Source organism: Rhinatrema bivittatum, chromosome 13, assembly GCF_901001135.1.
Source record: "Rhinatrema bivittatum chromosome 13, aRhiBiv1.1, whole genome shotgun sequence".
NCBI lineage: Eukaryota > Metazoa > Chordata > Amphibia > Gymnophiona > Rhinatrematidae > Rhinatrema > Rhinatrema bivittatum.
Window position 1 is genome coordinate 63944355 of NC_042627.1, and position 18864 is coordinate 63963218.

The window sequence follows — 18864 nt, forward strand, 5'->3', positions numbered from 1 at the left end:
CCAAAAAAAAAGAGAAACAGGGCTGCAGACAAAGAGCAGCCACGCCCTGTGCGCTTCTCAGCTGCACCGGCAAGTACAAACAGGACCTGCTACAAAAGAAATGCTCAGATTCACGGCGTACTTTACAAGCAGCAGCTGGGAGCTACCGGGCAGCTCAGCGCAGCCTGATCACGGAACGAGACGGCAAGAGCAGCACCGGCAGGGGACAAGTCCGCAGACATCAACTGAGCCAAGAGAATTGGGAGGGGGAACCTTCCCCAGCTGGCTGCCATTCAAGACTCAGGGTGCCAGAGTCGAAGAAAAGCCCCTTCTGATGTAGCTAAAAATCCAAAGAGCAGAGGCAAAACTGCAAGGACCATTTAAAAAAAAAAAAAAAGAGAAAGAAAATGGTTTCCCCAGTCTTTTTATATAATGGGAGTCTAACTGGAGAGGTTCTCCAAGCACCCCCACCGACGGGCTGAAGACGGAACGTCTCTCAAACTCTGGGAAACAGCACCGATCCCGAATGGATTATCTCCATTACAACAACACGTCAGCAGCCATCCCCCAAGCCCACATTTTTCAAAAAGGCCAAGGGTTTACTATTGCATTTATCCTTCCTGCCAAGATTCTCCCAACACGCACCATGCATCGCCTAGGTGGTTATTACCAAGAAGGAATATCTGCGAGTCAGCACAGGCCCTAACCCACAGGGCTGGCCCGCTGCAATCAGACACCCAGCACGCGCTCTCTCTATTCCTCCTGGAGCAGGACGCTTGCAATCGCCTTCAGAAGCAGGAGGGGGGAGCCACGCTGGCCGGTATCGGAAAGGACTCCATGCACATGGGCTGCTCCTGGACCACATGGCTTGCCCCTTTATACATAAAACAAAATGCACAAGAAACTCTTGGCCAGGCAAGCTCACACACACAGCCCCCCCTGCTGGTGACCCAGGCCTGCACATGCTGTGAACCTATGAGATCACATGCAGGGCTTTCACCAGGTTTGCACGTTCTCACGTCCGAGAGCTAGGACTCAAGCCATCTCTAACCTGCCCCCCCCAAGCCGCCCCCGCAGAGAGAGTCAGCCTGGAGGGGGCTGCATTACCTGAGGGCATGGATGCAGTAGATGCAGCGAGGCATGTTCTTCCGATCGTAGATGTCCGTTGTCTCTGGGTAGAAAATCTGTACATAAGGAAAAAGTTCGTATTTACAAAAAAAAAAAAAAAAAAAAGCTTCAGGCACAGAGCAAGGGCATCCTTAGGCCGTGACTTTCATCCCAGGCCCCCATGCAGGGAAACGGGTGGACCCTGGATTTTAAAGCCGGAAGGGCCTCAGAATGTCCACGTGGCCAGGCCCTGTGCACATATAAGGCCAACCCTGCTGAGCAGAATACATTATTTATTTATTTATTTAACTTCTTTTACTATACCGATACTCAAGACCAGGTCTTATCGTACAGGTTTACAATAGAACTGAGGGGAAACCAGTTAACATCTAGGTAGAAAGTAAAGTTACATTAAACAGGGAGCGTAAAACATGGGAGATGGAAGACAGGACAGATTTTAAACTATAACAACTGGAAAGTGATAAATATAATCAACAAAACAATATGTTAGTGATACATAAACAGAGATTTATCCTAGGCGATTATTAACATGGTAAGTCCAGTGGGAGAAGGGGCCCTTTCATCCTTCTCACATCAAAACAAAGAGGAATAAGTTGCACAGGGCCTGGCAATAAACATTTGCCCACTCCCCATCCCAAAGGACTAAGTCTTCGGTGTCTTTTGGCAAAATATGGGGTAACTATCGACTGGCTGCCATTCGCAGATCGTTAGATGACAGCGCGTGGAGAGAGAGGCGGTTAAGCCTTGTAGTGTTTGCCTGTAGTGCGACAGTGGTATGAGAGAGGTACAAAGGAGCAAGTTTGCTGGCTGGTTGTGCAATGCTTTACGTTAATGTAAAAAGGTCTGGAATGCTTCTATTTGCAACAAGGTCTGTGTCAGAAGAGGGGGGAAAAAAAAAAAAAACCGCTGACCTTGTCATTGTTCTGAATTGCTTTCTATATTGATATCATCTTTCAATTGCCAATAAAAAGAAAGTTAAAAAAAAAAAAAAGAAATGGAAGGAATAGCACATCTCGCAAACTTGCACTTCAGGGATCCCTGTACCTTGGGGAGTCCGATCTCAGACATGGCGTTCAGCCACTGAATCACGTTATCCGTGTGCCGAAAATGCAGCCCCGTGGCCTGCAATGAAGAGAAAAGAACACGTCAAGAAACAAGAAGCATTAAGCGTCGTTTGGTTTACTGCATGGGTCTGCAGGGAGCGTCCGAGGTACAGGCAGGAGAAGGGGGCCCATAGGTGAGTTACAGTATCCCTTCAATATCTTAGATAAAACATGAAAGAAATGCGACCGCTGTAGGGCAAATCAGGGCTCAAAGGGAAATCCTCCTTGGAATTGTGTTTCCTTCCGTCTTCCTCACATGTAGACTCAGAGGCCCAGCCACACACATGCATGCAAAGGGCATCCCAGGGGATACAATCTGGCAGGGAGATGCGCCAGGTACACGAGGCCATGCCCGTTGGCGTGCATGACGAGGACGGCCTTCAATGTGTTTCTGGGGTACAGTCAGCCTATTCTTCCCCCCTTCCCTCCTCCTGTCTCCCAGCTCATCGTGACGGAAGAGGTAAACCAAGCAGATTTCGGCAACCCCCCCCCCCCCCCAGCTCCCATCCGGTTCATTTCCATTCAAAAGTGCAAAACATTTACATTATATCTGGTCTGCTCCCGGTCATAGATCTTCTTCAGGGACACAACTTTTGGGCTGAAGAAGTTTCCAAGCTTGGCCAGGTACACTCCGTTCCTCAGCCCTTCCTCTAGCTCCGTGGTGGGGGGAAGCTCCTCGCTGAGACAAGCCTCGATCCACCTGCAAGCCAAGGAAACACAGTCTGACTTTTACAAAAAAAAAAACAAATGCCATCTCGTTTCTTCCAGATAGCAGCTGCAGTCCCCTGTCTCTGTATATTATTAGTCAGCAGGATGAGACCAATTTAGTAGCTGAAAAACCTTTATCTGAGAAAGCAGCAGGAAGAGAGGGAATAGCCCTGGAGACCGACAGATCCTCCCCCCTTATGGGGGGGATTTTGACGGAGGTTCTTAAGACACTTACTGCCTGCCTAGGAGGTTGATGCAAGCAAAACATGCATAAATGTTGAGGTCCCTATTCCAAAGCATTTAGCCGACTAATTCACAAGTTAGCCATATCCGGGCACCTATCTGGCTACGTTCTAGCTGGATAACAAGCTGGCCAGATACGTTGGAACATTCTGTGGGACGTAACTGGAAGGAGTGGAGTTAGCCGGCTAACTCAGATATTCAGAGTTAGTCGAATGACTTAACTGGCTAAGTCTGGTCAGGCCAAGGATCTGACCTATAGTTAGGCAGCTGTATTCAGTAGTGTGACCGGGCTATTGAACCCAGCTCTAAAGCTAGCCAGATAAGTTTATCCAGCCAACACTGCAATCCGGACCATGTCTGAATATGGACCGCCCGGTTCTTTATAAATATACTAAAATCATCACCCCCCCCCCCCCCCCTTTGTCTGGGTAACTCTGTCAGCAGAAAACTTTGTGCAGACAAAGTTAGCCAAACAAAAAAGGGGGAGAAGGCTGGAGGGGCGGCGAGGAAGAGCTGAAGGCATTCAGCCGGATAGAACCATCCTGAGCGCCATCCGATTAAATTTATGCAGACGAGCTGATCGACAGTAACAGCCGACCTAAAGTCATCCAGCTAATTCTATCCAAATACTCCAGAGAGGCTTTCTAGCAGACACAGAAAGGAGAGTGGGATGTGACGGAGTCTGTAGGATTAGGAGGGACAGACAAGGGCATTATATTCCTTGGAACGAATGGGGCAAAGGGCGCCTAGAATTCATCCCAGTGCCGACAGCAGAGAGTGAGGCAGCACAGTAATGGCGAGGGCACCTGAAAGGCGAGAGAAGAAAAGCAAGCTCAGTGAGACAGAAAAACAGAGGGGACCCAATCCAGTTATATGCAAGATCAGGGAAAAGTAAATTAAATCACGGTTTCCAAACCTCTCTCGATAATCCCCATGGCCAGTCAGGTTTTCAGGATATCCACAACGAATATGCATGAGATAGATTTGCATATACTGAGTGTCTCTGTCATGTGCAATGTATTTCATGTATGTTGACTGTGGATATCCTGAAACCCCATCTGACTGTGGCATCACCGGGACAGATACGGGAAGTCCTGAATGGACGAGACACATCGGGCAGTCGAACATTCAACCTGATCAACTTAAGACTACAGCAGCGTCAAGAGGGAAGGGAGGTTGAGGTCAATTGCATCAAAGGAAGAAGAGAGATCCAAGAGAACAAGAACAGGAAAAAAAAAAGCCAGCAACATGAGAAGTAAAACGATAGTGGGCCTGGACCGTCTCACCAGAGTGACAGGCAAGCAGGTCAAAGAGAGAGTCCAGGAGCTCACGCACTTCTTAAAGAAACGGAGTCATCAGTACAGACAACGCGGGCACTAAGTGAAGATTTCTGTAGGACTGGAAAAACTGCAGTAGCCTTAAGAGTGAAGGAACCAAAGAAAACCTGAGGAGTTTAAAAAAAAAAAAAAAAAAACGGGCCTTGAAGTTGGATAAAAGAACAGTGGCTGGGATTGGGTCAGCTGGTGAAGACCTGCAATGCGAAACAAGCAACAAGTTAGACAGAGCCGAGTACAGAAGAGATGTCCAATTTAGAGCAGAGGTTGTGAGAGAGTGTGCGGTGGAGGCAGCAGCCGAAAAGGCAAATAGAACGTTAGGCATGATCTGAAAAGGGAAGGAGAATAAGGAGGAAAAATAAATCACACCGTCTCTGTATCGTGCCATGGGGGGACCGCACCTCGAGTACTGCGTGCATTCCTGGTCACCCCCATCTCAAGAAAGACGTAGCAGAATAGAAAAAGGTGCAGGGGAGGGCGACAGAAATGATAAAGGGGACAGAACGTCTCTCCTATGACGAGAGGCTACGCAGGTCAGGACTCTTCAGCGTGGAAAAGAAAACGGCCGAGAGGGGAATGGACAGCAGCTTATAAAATCACGAGTGGGGTGGGAGGGGTAAATAAAGGATGGTCATTTACCCTTTCGAATGTCACTAAAACAAGGGGACGCTCCATAAAACTAACAAGCAGATTCAAAACAAAATCGTAGAAAGTGCTTTTTCACTCAGTCCAGCATCGAGCTGTGGCATCTGTTGTCAGAGGACGTGGTCAAGGCGACGAGCGTAAGCAGGTTTTTTAAAGAAGTTTGGACAAGTTCTTAGAGGAAAGAGGATTAAAGAAAGCCATCGCTATCCCTGGGAGGGAGGGAGTAAGAGGTATTAGCTCTAACTTATGGGATCTGCCAGGTACTTGCGACCTTGGACACTGTCGGCAACAGGATGCTGGGCTCCATGGACCTTGGGCTGACCCTAGCGTGGCATTTTTGGAGACAATTTTCAAAGAAAACTAGGTGCATAGTTCTTTTTAAAAAAAAAAAATAATAATTTGCTTACAGTTACACAGGCACAAAAGTCTCCACAGACCAGATTTGAAAATACAATTCTGTGCTTGTACTTTACGTCCCCAACTGAAATACAGCCCCAGGAATGATCCTGCATTTTGCACCCTGCAGGGGCCTTTTAGCTGCTCCGAGGGCAATCTGCAAACAGGTCAGACAGGTCCGGCCCATGGCCATAGGACAAACGCTTAATACACAGGCCCCTAAGTGCGGAACAGTAAGCCAAAACTCAATGAACAGGAGGAGGAAGGATCTGTGAGGCTGCAAGCCCTGTGCCAACATGCGTCAGCGCGGTGGAACTCCCCGTGCTGGGCTTGAAGAAACATGGGGTTTTCAGAGACAGGATGGGGGTAACGTGAACATCAAGAAAAAGAAGAGGGTGCCAGGAGGTGGAAGGGCTGAAGGAAGAGGGCGAGCGGACAGAGGAGTGCAAACTGCAGACAGCGTGGTGTGGGGGGAGAGAGAGCGAGATCAGAAAACTCAAGAGACAGCATGGTCCAAAAGCAAAACAAGAAGAAATATGGAAGAGGAGAAAACAGAAACCCAACAGCTCAAGCATAATTTCAAAAGAATGAAATCATAGAGCGATTCCCAAAGCTGTCCTCAGAGACCCTCCAGCCAACTGAGTTTTCAGGACATCCACAAATGAATATGCATAAGGTACCTCTGCATGCACTTTATCCATGGTATGCAAATATACAGTATCTATCTCATGCATATTTATTGTGGCTGACCCACTGGGGACCCCCAGGTTTGGGGACCACTGTAATATTCAAATTATAGTCATCATTAAACCAGCAAGAAAGGCACCAGGCTTACAAGCTTCTAGCCAGTATCCTCCTAACCAAGTTACAAGTTGATGGAGCTATACTTCATGGGACACGCAGAAAAACCTCTGGAGGCAGACATCTGTAAAGCACAGCTGCTGCAACCAGAATTGCCTTACTAAACCATACAGAGGTTAACATCCAAAGCAAGCTAAAGATAGGAGCAGTATTTGTTAAGCTCCCCTCTGCTGTATAGTGAAAGGGTCTCCTGCCGAAGCTCTCAAACGCTATTCTGGAATTCTTATGACGCTGCACAATAAATTAATACATGTACACTGCATCCTCTCTCTGAAGAGCTAGCTGAAGGGGTTATAAAAGGCCACGTACATTTGCAGGCTGTTCTACTTCCAATTTACACCAATTATCAAAGCAAACTTACACAGGCAAGTCTGCTTTGAAAATTACCCTAGCAAGATTACATGCACACAGGTCCACCTGCTATTTGGTATGCATATTTTGACAAGATAATTTATGCGCATGATTTTTTAAAATCAAACCAGTAGGCACGAATGTCCCAACCGCACCCGGACTTCACTCCCTGGAACTCTCCCCCTCCACGAATAATTTTCTAAAAAGGGTCCTTTTTGCAGCACTGCTTTACCTGCAGAAGCCTCTCTGAGACAACAGGAGAGAAAGGGATTTACCCAGGGTCACAGGAAGTATCAGCGGCAAAAGCAGGCCCTGAATTCAGGTCTCCTGCTTCCCAGCCAGTTCAAACCACTTGGTCACACCTTCTCCCTTTCAAAGCCAACCAAGTTCCGAGGCAGCAGGGGCTGGAAACATCCCAGCCACCAGGTCACCGGGGTGCCGACAACTTGTGGTCTGGCACCTGACCATCCCGAGCCTGACGGGAACGGCTGCCACTTAAAGAGAGGCAATGGTGGTGCTGCTGCTGCCGCCGGGAGCCTGAGAAAACACCGAGGAGGATGGACGAAGAGAGCCAGAGAGGTAGAGGAGGGAAGGTGGCGAGGCTGGGGGGCGGGGGGGAAGAAAGGCAAAAAGTAAAAACAGAAAACAATTAGCAAAGTAAAAAAAATATATACAATTTAAAAACAAGCACAATAAGTCAAAGAAATTAAGTAAAGCAAAAAAAAAAAAAAAGATTTTAAACTTGGTGACTCGAAAATGTTGGCGAGCATGAAAGTTTGCAGCAAATGTTTCCACCCTTGAGTGGTTCAGCTCCAGCGCTCATTCCTGCGCTGCTCAGCTTGCTCCAGCCTGGGCCACTTACTAGTGGAGACTGCTGAGATTTTAAACAGATTCCCGAGACCCCCCCTCCCCCCACCTGCCTGCAGATTCGGCTTTTGGGAATCCAGGAAACACTGGAACATTAGAACCAGCATGGGAAGGTGAAGGGCAGCTTAGATTGCTTACAGCAAACATCTTTGCCCAATCGGTTCATCCCTCTTTATTTGCTCTGCTATGTGGATGGAAGCACAGCTTTAGAAAAACTATCAATATAATAAAAGTCTAAGAGCGTCACGCTATAGGGTAAGAGTTCCGGAAAGTCAGCAGTAATGAAGCTGAAGGGAAAAAATATCCATCTTGGACAGACGAGAGATGCCCCGGCTAGCCACAAGGATCTCTTCTTCCATCTGCATCCAAGTCAATGACATCCTACCCACCACACCCCATATATTCCTCGACGCAGATCATCACATTGCAAGCATCAGGGATTTCTGCCAACATATGCCCTTGGGAAGCATTAAGAGGGTCTAAAAACGCACCAAGATTTCTGTCTGAAGCAAACGTCTGATTAGGACAACTCTGCTAACTTTACTAGCAGTTACTGCTGGGGGGGGGGGGGGGAGAAGTTTGGAAATCCACATTTCTTATGGAAATAAAAGAAAGGCCCGTGTGCAAGCTCTGTCTGCGTGCCAGTGCACTGCTGGGTGCTGTATTCTGACATCCGCTCCGCTGCCTGTACAGACGGATTTCACCCTATCTCCGCCGGTCACTGGCAGCTCATCTTACAATAGCCACCTTGTATCCCCAACTAATGGTGACTGTTTCTAGTTTCTCTAATAAAGAGATGATGGGATCTGCAGACATCATCCTCTTCAGAAAAAATACGTCGTGCTTGGAAAAAAAAAAAAAAAAAGTGCACCAGCTCCTGGCTTCCCATTATCCCCTAATGTCCTCGTGTCTCTAGTACCTCGCTCTGTACCGTCTCACCCCGCAGACGCGGCTTCCTGTCCCAGCAGCTCTGGGCAGGCACACAGGGAATGACGGCGGGGAGAAAGTGCGAAGAAAAAAAAAAAACAAAAAACAACACACACATTTTTCCACCGGGGTTGTTGTGGCAACGAGTCTAGCCTGAAAGACGGCAGCCCGTGCCAAGAACAGATTCCTCGGGACGGCAGAGGAGTCCGGGCCCGCCCTCTCAGAAACAGGCGCCCGGGACGGAAAAGCTAGCATCACCCCTGCCCCGCTGCTGTTTCAGAGGCAGAAAAACTACAAAGGGGGAAAAGCGTTTTGGCCCTCGGGCGCGCTTGCCAGCACGCAACGCAGTCAGCGCAGCTCCTTCCGAGAGTCGCAAACGCCATGCCAGCAGCCTCCGCGCCCGTCTGCTTTCCTAATCTCTCCCCCCACTCCTAGTTCCCGGGCAGGGACAGTCGCTGGCCTGGGTTTCTCATTCGTGGAGCAGAGAGCAGTGACTGGTTTAACCATCATAGCAACGTTAGGCGTTGCCCACCGCACTGTCCCCTCTGGACAGCTATAACTCACAAGCATCGGAGTATCCTGTTATGAATGCAAACTACAAAGAGGCAGCAAAAGAAAAAAAAAAATCTCCAGAGCAATAACCAGGAGCAGGAAGACGAACCGGCGAAATTAATCTCACTGCAGCCAGCCTCAAACTACAAGAAACAGAGACTAGGCCATCGAATAGGGATCACGAGGCCCAATCTTCATTCCTGGTGCTATGCCAGTCACCCCGGTTGATCCCTCTTTCCCTTTAATTCTCTGCAACAAGAGATCCTCTGTGCTTAATACCAGGTTATTATTATTAATATTGCTGTCATTTCTTGAATTCTGTTACTGTGTCTGCCTCCACCACCGCCTCTGAAAGGCTGTGCCGTGCATTCACCACTTTTCAGTTGTTACTTCCGAGTCTAACCCTATGGAGCCTCAAGTCATGGCCTCTTCTTCCAGAAGAGGGGTAGACAACTCCGGTCCTGGACTACTGTAAACCGGTCTGCTTTTCAGGATATCCACATTGAATATGCATGAGATTGATTTGCATACAGTGGCAGAAGTGCATGCAAATGTGCATATTCGCTGTGGATTTCCTTAAAACCAGACCTGTTTGGGACACTCGAGGACTGGCGTTGCCTACCCTGCTTCTAGAACTAGCTTTCCACTAAAACAGATTTGCTTCTTGTGCCTTATATATATTTTTTTAAGTACCTGACTGTCTCTATCATATCCCAATTCCTAAACCATATCCCAATTCCTAAACCACAATAAATGTCAACAAAAGAGAAGTCAAAATGGCAAATACTATAGGTTTCCCCAGTAACTCAAATTCACTTGCAAAGCTTAATAGCTAAAGACCATCGTACTAGGCGCTACAGGCATACGCACCTTTATTGCCTCTTAAATATTCATCAGTCTGAGTCCACTCCATAGACAGTGCTAACAGCTTAATTTTTTTAAGTTTTTATGCAGTTAAAATCCACACTTACTTACCTGGCATAGAATGTTTCTTCCTGAACCGAAAATGGTCTCATTCATGCGTTTTATACATTTGTTTGAAAAAAAAAAATGCACATCCCTATTGTCCATGCCTAAATCTGGCCCCGGAACTGCAGCCAATAAGCAAACAAGTCCCCTGGGCCGGCCCTGCTTCGTTCTCTGGCTTCTCTCTGTACAACTCCCTGGCATTCACTAGCCACTTAACATGGCTACTTTTTCCAGGCCAGCGAGCAAGTATTCAAACAATCTCCCACATCAAAGAGCACAGGCAACTCACCCCAGTTGTCGGATCACAGAGTTTTCACACTTTAATAATCTTGAATAGGAACAATATGCTTTTAATTTAATCAAAAGCCTTTTTTTTTTTTATAAACTGAATATGAGGTTCTAGGCCAGAAATTTTATCTGGCAGACTGTATTATGAAATTGAAGACATAAAATAGCTCCCAAACCACTATATTTTGAAAGCGAGAGCGAGACATCCCTAGTGGATCCCTGGTGAAGGCAACGCACTTGCCGTAACACTGGCCGTGTGGGGCGTTCGAGAGCGGGAGCACCAGGAGTCTTTTTTGATATAGGGAAGATAAGTAATTTTATAGTATCGTGTATGGAATCACAGTTAGCAGACAAGATTACTTGGTAGATGATTTGTGTTCTTGTGTTGCCTGCTGATACTGCAGCCCAGAATGGGCAAGAGACAGCAAATCAGATCTTTCATGAACTTTTCGTATTCTGATACCAAGTTCCTTGTGTACTGTTTTTGCACCTCATTCTTTTGGTACTGAGCGTGAGAAATAAAATACCAACACATTTGCACACTGTTGGTTTCACTGTAACAAAGTGATGTAACCACACAGAAGCACTTTAATAGGGGAGTTTTAGAAAGAATAGATAGAGGCAGGCTCCATGGACTAAGCAAAATGGGAAAAATCCTTCAATGCTACTGGCTCTAAATCTTTACAGCCGTATGAGACCGGGCCACTGTTGATTAAACAAGGATTTGTCGCCAAACCAAAGTCAATCCAGTTTCCCTGCCTGCATTACAGATATATGCACCCAGTGCAATGAAGCACTCTGAGAAGGCGGCCACTTTCACTAGGGCAACAATTCAGCCATTTATTCCGACAAGCCGGTCTCCATTTCTGGGGGAGAATATTCGAACCAAACTTGGATCCTCACACAACCCCTACCACCTCTTTCCTGGCTTCATTCTTTGCTTTAACTCTACTCCAAAAGACAACCGGGGGGGGGGGGGGGGGGGTTCTAGAAAAACTGAAAGCACATATGATGACCCCCGAAAAGGAGAGTTTTCTAGGGGACGGTAGGAGAGAAAGATAGGTTTCGGCTGAAACAGACAAACGGGGCAATGATAGAATCTGATACAGTCTGAGGAAGGAAGCCAGTCAGACCGGTTTGAAGCTCAGCACTGATCTCCCAGCCTTCTGCAATGCAAGGTAAGACTGGATCAGTCCTTGCCCAGCCTCAGAGGAAGACTTCCTGTTGTCTCATGAAAAACAAACAAACTATCTCAAGCATGTCAAAGAGTTCCTTAAAAGGGTTCTCGTTGACTCAACAGCCCTTAACTATTCTGTTATTTGTGGACTTCTCTAGGTAATCCCAATTCTCTGTCCACCGGCCCAGGAAGAATACTATTGCTGGATCTCGTATCTCTCAGCTTCCACTTGGCTCTGTGTACTCTATGGAAACCTTGAAGAATGCAGTTTATCCTCAAGGTTGCAGTCACACCTGCTATAAAGCAACAAGAAGCCTTATGACTCTTGTTTAAACAGATCATCAATTAAATGTCAATAGAGCACTTGAATGGAGCCCAGCCCACCTCCCCAAGACAATCACAGCACACTCTGGGAAAGATGAAATACGAGTGGGTGGAGTCAGTGAGAAGCAAAAGGTGTCCTACAGGCGGTTTCCAGCACTGCAAAATATGGCTGGGGCTTTCAAACTCAAACACATTACGGAAAGCAGAGCCCTCCCAAACATGGTACAGACCACCACCTCAGCAGAGTCAACCCAAGCCACAAACCCAACCCATACCTTAATGAAGAATATTGGATATAACCCACAATTTCAACCGAAGAGTGACCTGATTCTCCCCCAACTATGTGCCACTGAACGGTTACCAAACACAATTTAGGTGTCCTCTGTGCCTTCCACAGACAGCATTAAAACCTGCCCCAGAGCACAGCAATATAAAGAGCTGCAAACTTAGCCCTGGCTAGTACCGAACTCTACAGCAGTGATTCTCCACCTCTTCCCACCGCAGCCTCACACACACTTTTTTCTTTTCTGAATAACCTATGGTCCCCTAAAAAAAGGGATCAAATTCACTTTTTAAAACTCAGGTCTAATACACTGCAATTAAAAGTTACATCAAACCAAATTTCTTGTGCCCCCAGTCCATCCCCAAAGGAAGAAATCATGAACCAACCCCAGTGATACTACAACGTAGTCTGAAGCAACTCACCCCATATATAAAGACATCTTCATCCAACTCGGAACATCTGCACCAGAAATCAACATATCGTAACCAACAATAAGTCATCTTCCCACTGGGAGAAACACGACCCAAGATTAGCCACACCCCACAGAATAGCAGCTTAACCTCACCAAGACCATAACCCCACCGGAGGGCAAAAGACCTCAATTTAATATACCTGTCTGTTGCTGGATAGCATTAATCAACCAAAAACACACCTTACTTAGAAGCGGTCTAGCTGACCCAGGCTAAATCACAATTTAGTATTTTGAAAAAAAAAACGAACAACGTAACCTGACCCAATATGCAGCCTGAAGGAAGATGAAGGAATGCAAAGTTACTGCATGCTCCAGCAGGAAGCAAGAAAGTCGGCTGACTAAGCCTGCAACAGAGCAACATTAACTTAAAGCAGGGGTCCCCAAACCTTTTAAGCAAAGGGCAGCATGCAATGCTTTGAATTAGCAGAGGGCCAAGTGGCGGTGAGGGGCTCCCATGGACGTACGGCAGACAGAATGACAGTAAGACTATTTCTAGGACGCTGGCAACCCTATCCTCTGCCTCCCCACCTCCTCAGCATCTGCTTCCTGGGGGAGGGAGTGAATGGCACTCCCTCCCACTCACCTCCATACACCCTTGCTTTCTCTCCCTCCTTTTCTCCACTCCATCTCCATCCCATCCTCTCAATCACACTGCCTCCCCCTCCTCCCGCCCCCCAGCACCCTCCTCATCATATCAGCAGGGGTTGAGAACCCTGCTGACACTTCCACCTGCTCAGACCAGGACCTCGAGCATGGGCAAAGCATCGTAGATCTTGCTTCCTCCTGCATCGCAGGATAAGCAGGAAGAGGACCTGCCATTCTGCGATTTTTATGGATGCTCAAGGTGCCGGAGCGGGTAATTGGTAAGAGGGCGGACCCCTGACCTAAAGGAACTGCAAACCCAATGGAGAAAAAGAATGCAAACTAACCACATGGCAAGCTGCACTCTATCCAGGGGAGAAGAAGTTAATGAGTCTACACCTGAGGTAGTGCAAAACAACTTACAGCACCAACAGAACATACACAAATAGCTTACAAACCCTGCCTAAAAGCACTCCTGGTTCTTAATTCTATTTTGAAAACAAGAATTAAAAACAGAGATAAAAGATTTGACTATCTGTATTGTTGGCTAATTGAACGTAGGGGTGGTGCTGAGGCCTATTATGCCAAAGAGAGAGAAAGAGCAAGGTAAGAGAGGTGCAGCTAGAGATACAAGTGACAACTTAGCACATTCAGGCTGAAATGATCCAGAAACCTGCAACCTCTTCTTGCAGGAGCAGAACAGAATGGGAAAAAAACCCAACACATAGTGATCACAGCAGAAGATCAAACCAAGAAATACGGTATCCTGCAAGCATTACATCAGAGTACCGCACCAGTGGCAAAATGACCCATCAACAGAAGACTCTGCCAGCATGCACCCCCAACCTGCAGAAATATACAGAAATACCCCCTACAGAAATACACAGTCCTAGGGTAAAAAATAACTTTGGGGTCAATTTACAAATGGCTTAGCCACCTAACTTTGGCAGATGGGTGGCTAAATCAGCCCATCTGAAAACCAAGCTGCAAAGCTCGCACTGTTAGCCGGCATTTGGACGCGCTAGCTTTACCCCTTATTCAGTAAGGGGTAATAGCGCGTCCAAAACACGCCTACAACATCCCCCCCCCCCCCCCGAACCTAATAGCGCCCATAACATGCAAATGCATATTGATGGCCCTATTAGGTATTCCCGCGTGATTCAGTAAGTAAAATGTGCAGCCAAGCCACAATTTTACTTTCAGAAATTAGCGCCTACCCAAAGGTAGGCGCTAATTTCTCCAGCCACCTCTACCAATTTGTTTGCACTGAGAGTCGAGATTTTGCTGATGTCGAAAGCACAAACCACACCACAGAAAGAGACGGGATGTGTGGCCACCTGGGATATACAAACCAGGCCCGTGTAAGGGGATAAGGCACCCTAGGCATCTTCTGCCTTGCACTGCCTCCCCCCAGTCGCGCATACACCCCCCAGCCCTGGCTGCACCCCCACCCAGTCGTGCTGACATAGGCTCCGTCCCCCGGGCAAGGCCCAAACTCCTTCCTCTCAGATTTTTGGCTATGTACCCAGGCCTAGCTTGCCTAGTCCTTCCGCAGGCCCTGTGTAGAAGCCACACAGCAACTCTTAATGTATTTACTATATTACAGAAACATTGGGCAATGGAAGGGGTAAAGTGAAAGGATGTTACAGGAAGTTTCACAGACTGGAGAGAGCATTCCATCTTATACCCAAAATGCAGCATTCAAGAAAAAATAATGATCAGAGTCTCCCTAAGAAATAACTTTTCAAGTTTGAAGGGCAAGATAACTGCTAGCTGAGGATTCCTCGCACAAGTGCTGTTGGCCCGCGTTCACGACAACATCTGACATCGAGTGAGAACCAGACTCTTCATGGGGGGGATCCCGTTTCCTGAACGGTTTCCAAGACAGCTGCCGTGTCTGTTACAGGAAGTACTTGGAAGAGGGGAACGTTCAGGAAGGTCAACCACAGGAAACAGGATTCCGCCCTCCGAGGGACCCAGAGGATTATTTCAGGAAGAAAGAGATAGTCTCAGTTCAACTTCTGTCCAGGAACCCTCATACTGTAAAGATATAAGGCCAGAAGTACTAAGCATTTTTCCTGTAGGGGGAAAAAACGTTTTGCTACATCTAGCCCTACCTAACTTGGACTGGAATTCTAAATTCTCCCCAATCAGATTAGCTGTCTCCGACAGTCTCAGTGACAGAACTAAGACCAGTATGTTTTTCTACAGTCACAACAATGAAGAAAGTAAAGGGTTTAATCTGGGAAAAGCTAAAGGTTACAGCACTGTAAACTCCTGCTGCTTACATCAGCCACTCCGCTCCCACTGTGTCCTTTGTTCAAATGGCTCTGTTACTCTGGGAGCTGGGACAAGTCCAGTCAATGTTTTCAGTATTAAGGAGGTAAAGCTCTCTCAGAGTGGGGAGCGTGGATCACGACTCGTCATTCTAGTCTGCCTATGGAGATCCAGAATCTGGAAGCAGCTTGTCGCCTTCCACCACCTAGAGCACTGTTTCTCAAGCTGGTCCTGGAGTATCCCCCCCAGCCAGCCTGGTTTTCAGGACACCCATACCTCATCAAATATTCATTGTGGATGTCCTGACACAACAGACGGGCGCAGGCTCAAAGAACCACCGATTTCGAGAACCAGCACATGAAAGGAGCTCTCCGTCTACATTCATCCTAGAGATCGTGGTGTGTAGGAGCGGCTTGCTAAATTATCCTGCGTCTGGGGAGTGTCTCGTCATCCTCAACCAGCCTGGAGAATGTGCATCCAATATGGGGCAACTCGACTCTGCAGACTGGCACTACCTGAAGCACTTAAATCAGGCCTGCAGTCATGCCACCATATTACTGGGGTCGCCAACTGGCTGCAGATTTTCAGGACAGGTTAATCCAGCCCTGGTTTTACCCCATCGCCTGTATGGATGCATAGTTCTGGTATCTTTATTGATTTCCTTAAGAAAAAGTAAGACAACACAGCCATGCAGGCAGGCAGTAAGGTGAAACCGAGACCATGACGAGATGTGGAAACTCTTAAGTCTTACAACACAGCCACGCACAAAAAGTTATTTTACTGGCTTATGAGCAGCGACTGAGGAATACAACGCACCCCTGCTAAAAGGATTGTGCTTGCTTCTAGCAGGCAACTGGTGCCTCTCTCTTATAGCGCATGACCAAAATTAAGATAAAACTTTGAAAACCTTTGGAGAACGTTTACCTGAGTAGGTAAAGTCTTGAATGTATGCTTCACATAGCCAAAAATAAGAAACGGTGTCCTGCATGCAGTGCATGGAACTCGCCAAACCTATAGCTGTGGCAGCAAACGAGCGTCTGCGTATGTCCGAGCAAAATTAAATCTCTGCAACTCGGGACTGGAAGCAAGGTAAACTGTTTTCCAACCCTCTCGCTGCCGAGTGAATGCTACATCTGGGGCACTTCACTCTGGCTCTGCTACACCCCATCTCTCTCCTCTCACACTTGTAAAATCGGGATGGAAAAACATTTGTTAGAGTTAGGCACTAATTAAAATTTGCAAGAACTAAGGAAAGAGATTTATTTTTTTCCCTTATAATTTACATTTTTTATGCTGCTCGTTTTCCCTTTATTCAAGCTGAGCATTGTGTGTGTGGGGGAGGATTAGCTGTTTTATTATTTCAGTTTATGCTTTTCCTCTCCCTTCCTCCATCCAGGCCTGGCTACAGGCCAGCATCCCTTTTGGCTCCCTGAGGCCCAGATGAGGCCGCGGCTATCAAAAAAAAAAAAAAAAAAACCCTCTTCCTCTGCCTGGCATGCATCCAGAGCTGACTTTCTGCTAGCAGGGAGTTTTTCAGCTCTGCCTTTAATGCCCCCCGGGGCCTTGTCAGCCTCAAGTCGCCATCTGCTCTGGCACGCTTTTTTTATTTTTTATTTAGCATTTCTTGCTTCTGAAACGACCCTAAGCGCACAATTCATTCTTCTGCAGGTTCCCTTGCACTTCCTGCTGAGAAGCCACTTCCTGTTAGTCCGGAAGTCCATGTTCTCCACCTCCTGCGGCGCTGCCAGCACCTAGCGCAGGGCCCCGTGAAATCAACAGCCAAAAGCCAAGGCCCTCTGTGGTAGTCAGAAGCAGGGTAAATCCCTTCTCCCAGACTCGCTCACTCGTGTTGCTTTGGGACGGTGTAATTCTAAGGACAAGAAACCTCAGACAGCTGCAGCGCACAGCTGGCTTGCTTAGTTTCTTCCCTTTAACGCGTTTAGCAGGACAGCTCAGAGGTTTCCTACAATGGGGGCGGCCTGAGGAGTCTCTGCACAGAAAGAAAAAATGGCAGGTTTTTGTGATGCTGCACTTTCTTTTTTTAACCATCTAAATCCCCAAAACGTGCAACATGGCTCTGGGGTGGGAGGGGGAGAGCACGTCTGTCCCCGGCTACACGAGTTTATGCTCTTTGACAACCCTGGTGAAACCGGCATGCAAGAATCTAAAATCCAGCAGAGAGGCCAGCATCCCTGCGGAGGAGGCGCAGCACTGCGAGCGGGCGGCCTGCACGACGCGAGCTCAGCGGCCAAGCCAGGGCTTTCTCAGAGGAAACACGGCAAGAGGTGAAAGCCTACTGTAGTCCCTGGTTCCAAAATATTACCTTACCCAAAAAGCAAAACCAATTGTAACTACTTGTTTTAGTTCCTCTAAACCAGTGGTTCCCAACTTGGGGCCCACGAGACTGTCCCAGGGGGTCCCGCCAGGAGGGACACCACACGGTTTCTCTGGGAAAAAAGAGAGCAGGCCGCTGCTACCTGTGATTAGCTGAGCTGCTGCCCCAGGCCAGGGGAGCGAGAATGGGGGGGGCCGTCTGATGCCCCAGACTTTTTCACCCCCGCCCTGCCGCAGGCCAGGAGGAGGAGCGACAGAGAACGGCCATTTGCACCCAGTCTGAGCCTCAAAACCACACGGCCGCACATGTAGGGGAAGAGAGGGACCGATTGCAGCCTTAGAGAGTCAAACTCCACTGCTGCACAGCAAGGATGGGGGGGGGGGGGGAGTAGGAGTAGCTGGCGGCCTATCAGGGGAAGAGGAGAGGACCCCCCCCCCCCCAGGAATCATGCTAGACCGGAGGTAGAGAGAGAGGGATAGAGGATCACCATGGTCTAGAATTGATGACCACCGGAGATCAAGGAGCAGGGAGGAAGAGACAGTGGCTGTGACATTAAACACAAAATTATTTAGGAGGACAAAACAGACAGACAGACAGACATGGAGATCTCATAAGCCTTCTTCCCTTTGAAAAGCAGACTATCGTTTTTGATTTTTCTAAAATCTCAGTTATTTTAAGACCACCATTTTTTTGTATGCATTTATAATAAAAGAAAATAAATTATAAAAGAGAAGCAGGGTAAAAGGGGGTCACAATTTTCAAAACCTTTTTATGTGGGCAGACGCCGGCTCACCCATGCAAAAAGGCCAAACTGAAAACTGCTACTCCCTGCCCCAGAGGGTAAAAGGACCCGCGCTGTGAACGGCCTGCGGGCTTTTACCTGCCAGGAAATAAGGATGGGACGGGGGACGTGCGTGCAGGGATTTAATTCTGAAGTCCTCGTGCATATAAGGACCGGCGCTGAGAACGGCCTGCGGGCTTTTACCTGCCAGGAAATAAGGATGGGACAGGGACGTGCGTGCAGGGATTTAATTCTGAAGTCCTCGTGCATATGGACCGGCGC

The 18864-nt window shown here is 47.8% G+C and overlaps 1 protein-coding gene across 1 annotated transcript in view; it reads right to left on the bottom strand.

The window, feature by feature from the left end:
- The window catches only part of IQGAP1 (IQ motif containing GTPase activating protein 1), a 122909-nt gene that overhangs the window by 78968 nt on the left and 25077 nt on the right, over positions 1-18864 (bottom strand). Inside the window, exons 3-5 of the mRNA XM_029574545.1 lie at positions 2754-2910; positions 2152-2229; positions 1087-1163 (exon numbers count right to left, since the gene is read on the bottom strand). Coding sequence (XP_029430405.1) covers positions 1087-1163; positions 2152-2229; positions 2754-2910 — 312 coding nt within the window. The remainder of the gene's footprint in view (positions 1-1086; positions 1164-2151; positions 2230-2753; positions 2911-18864) is intronic.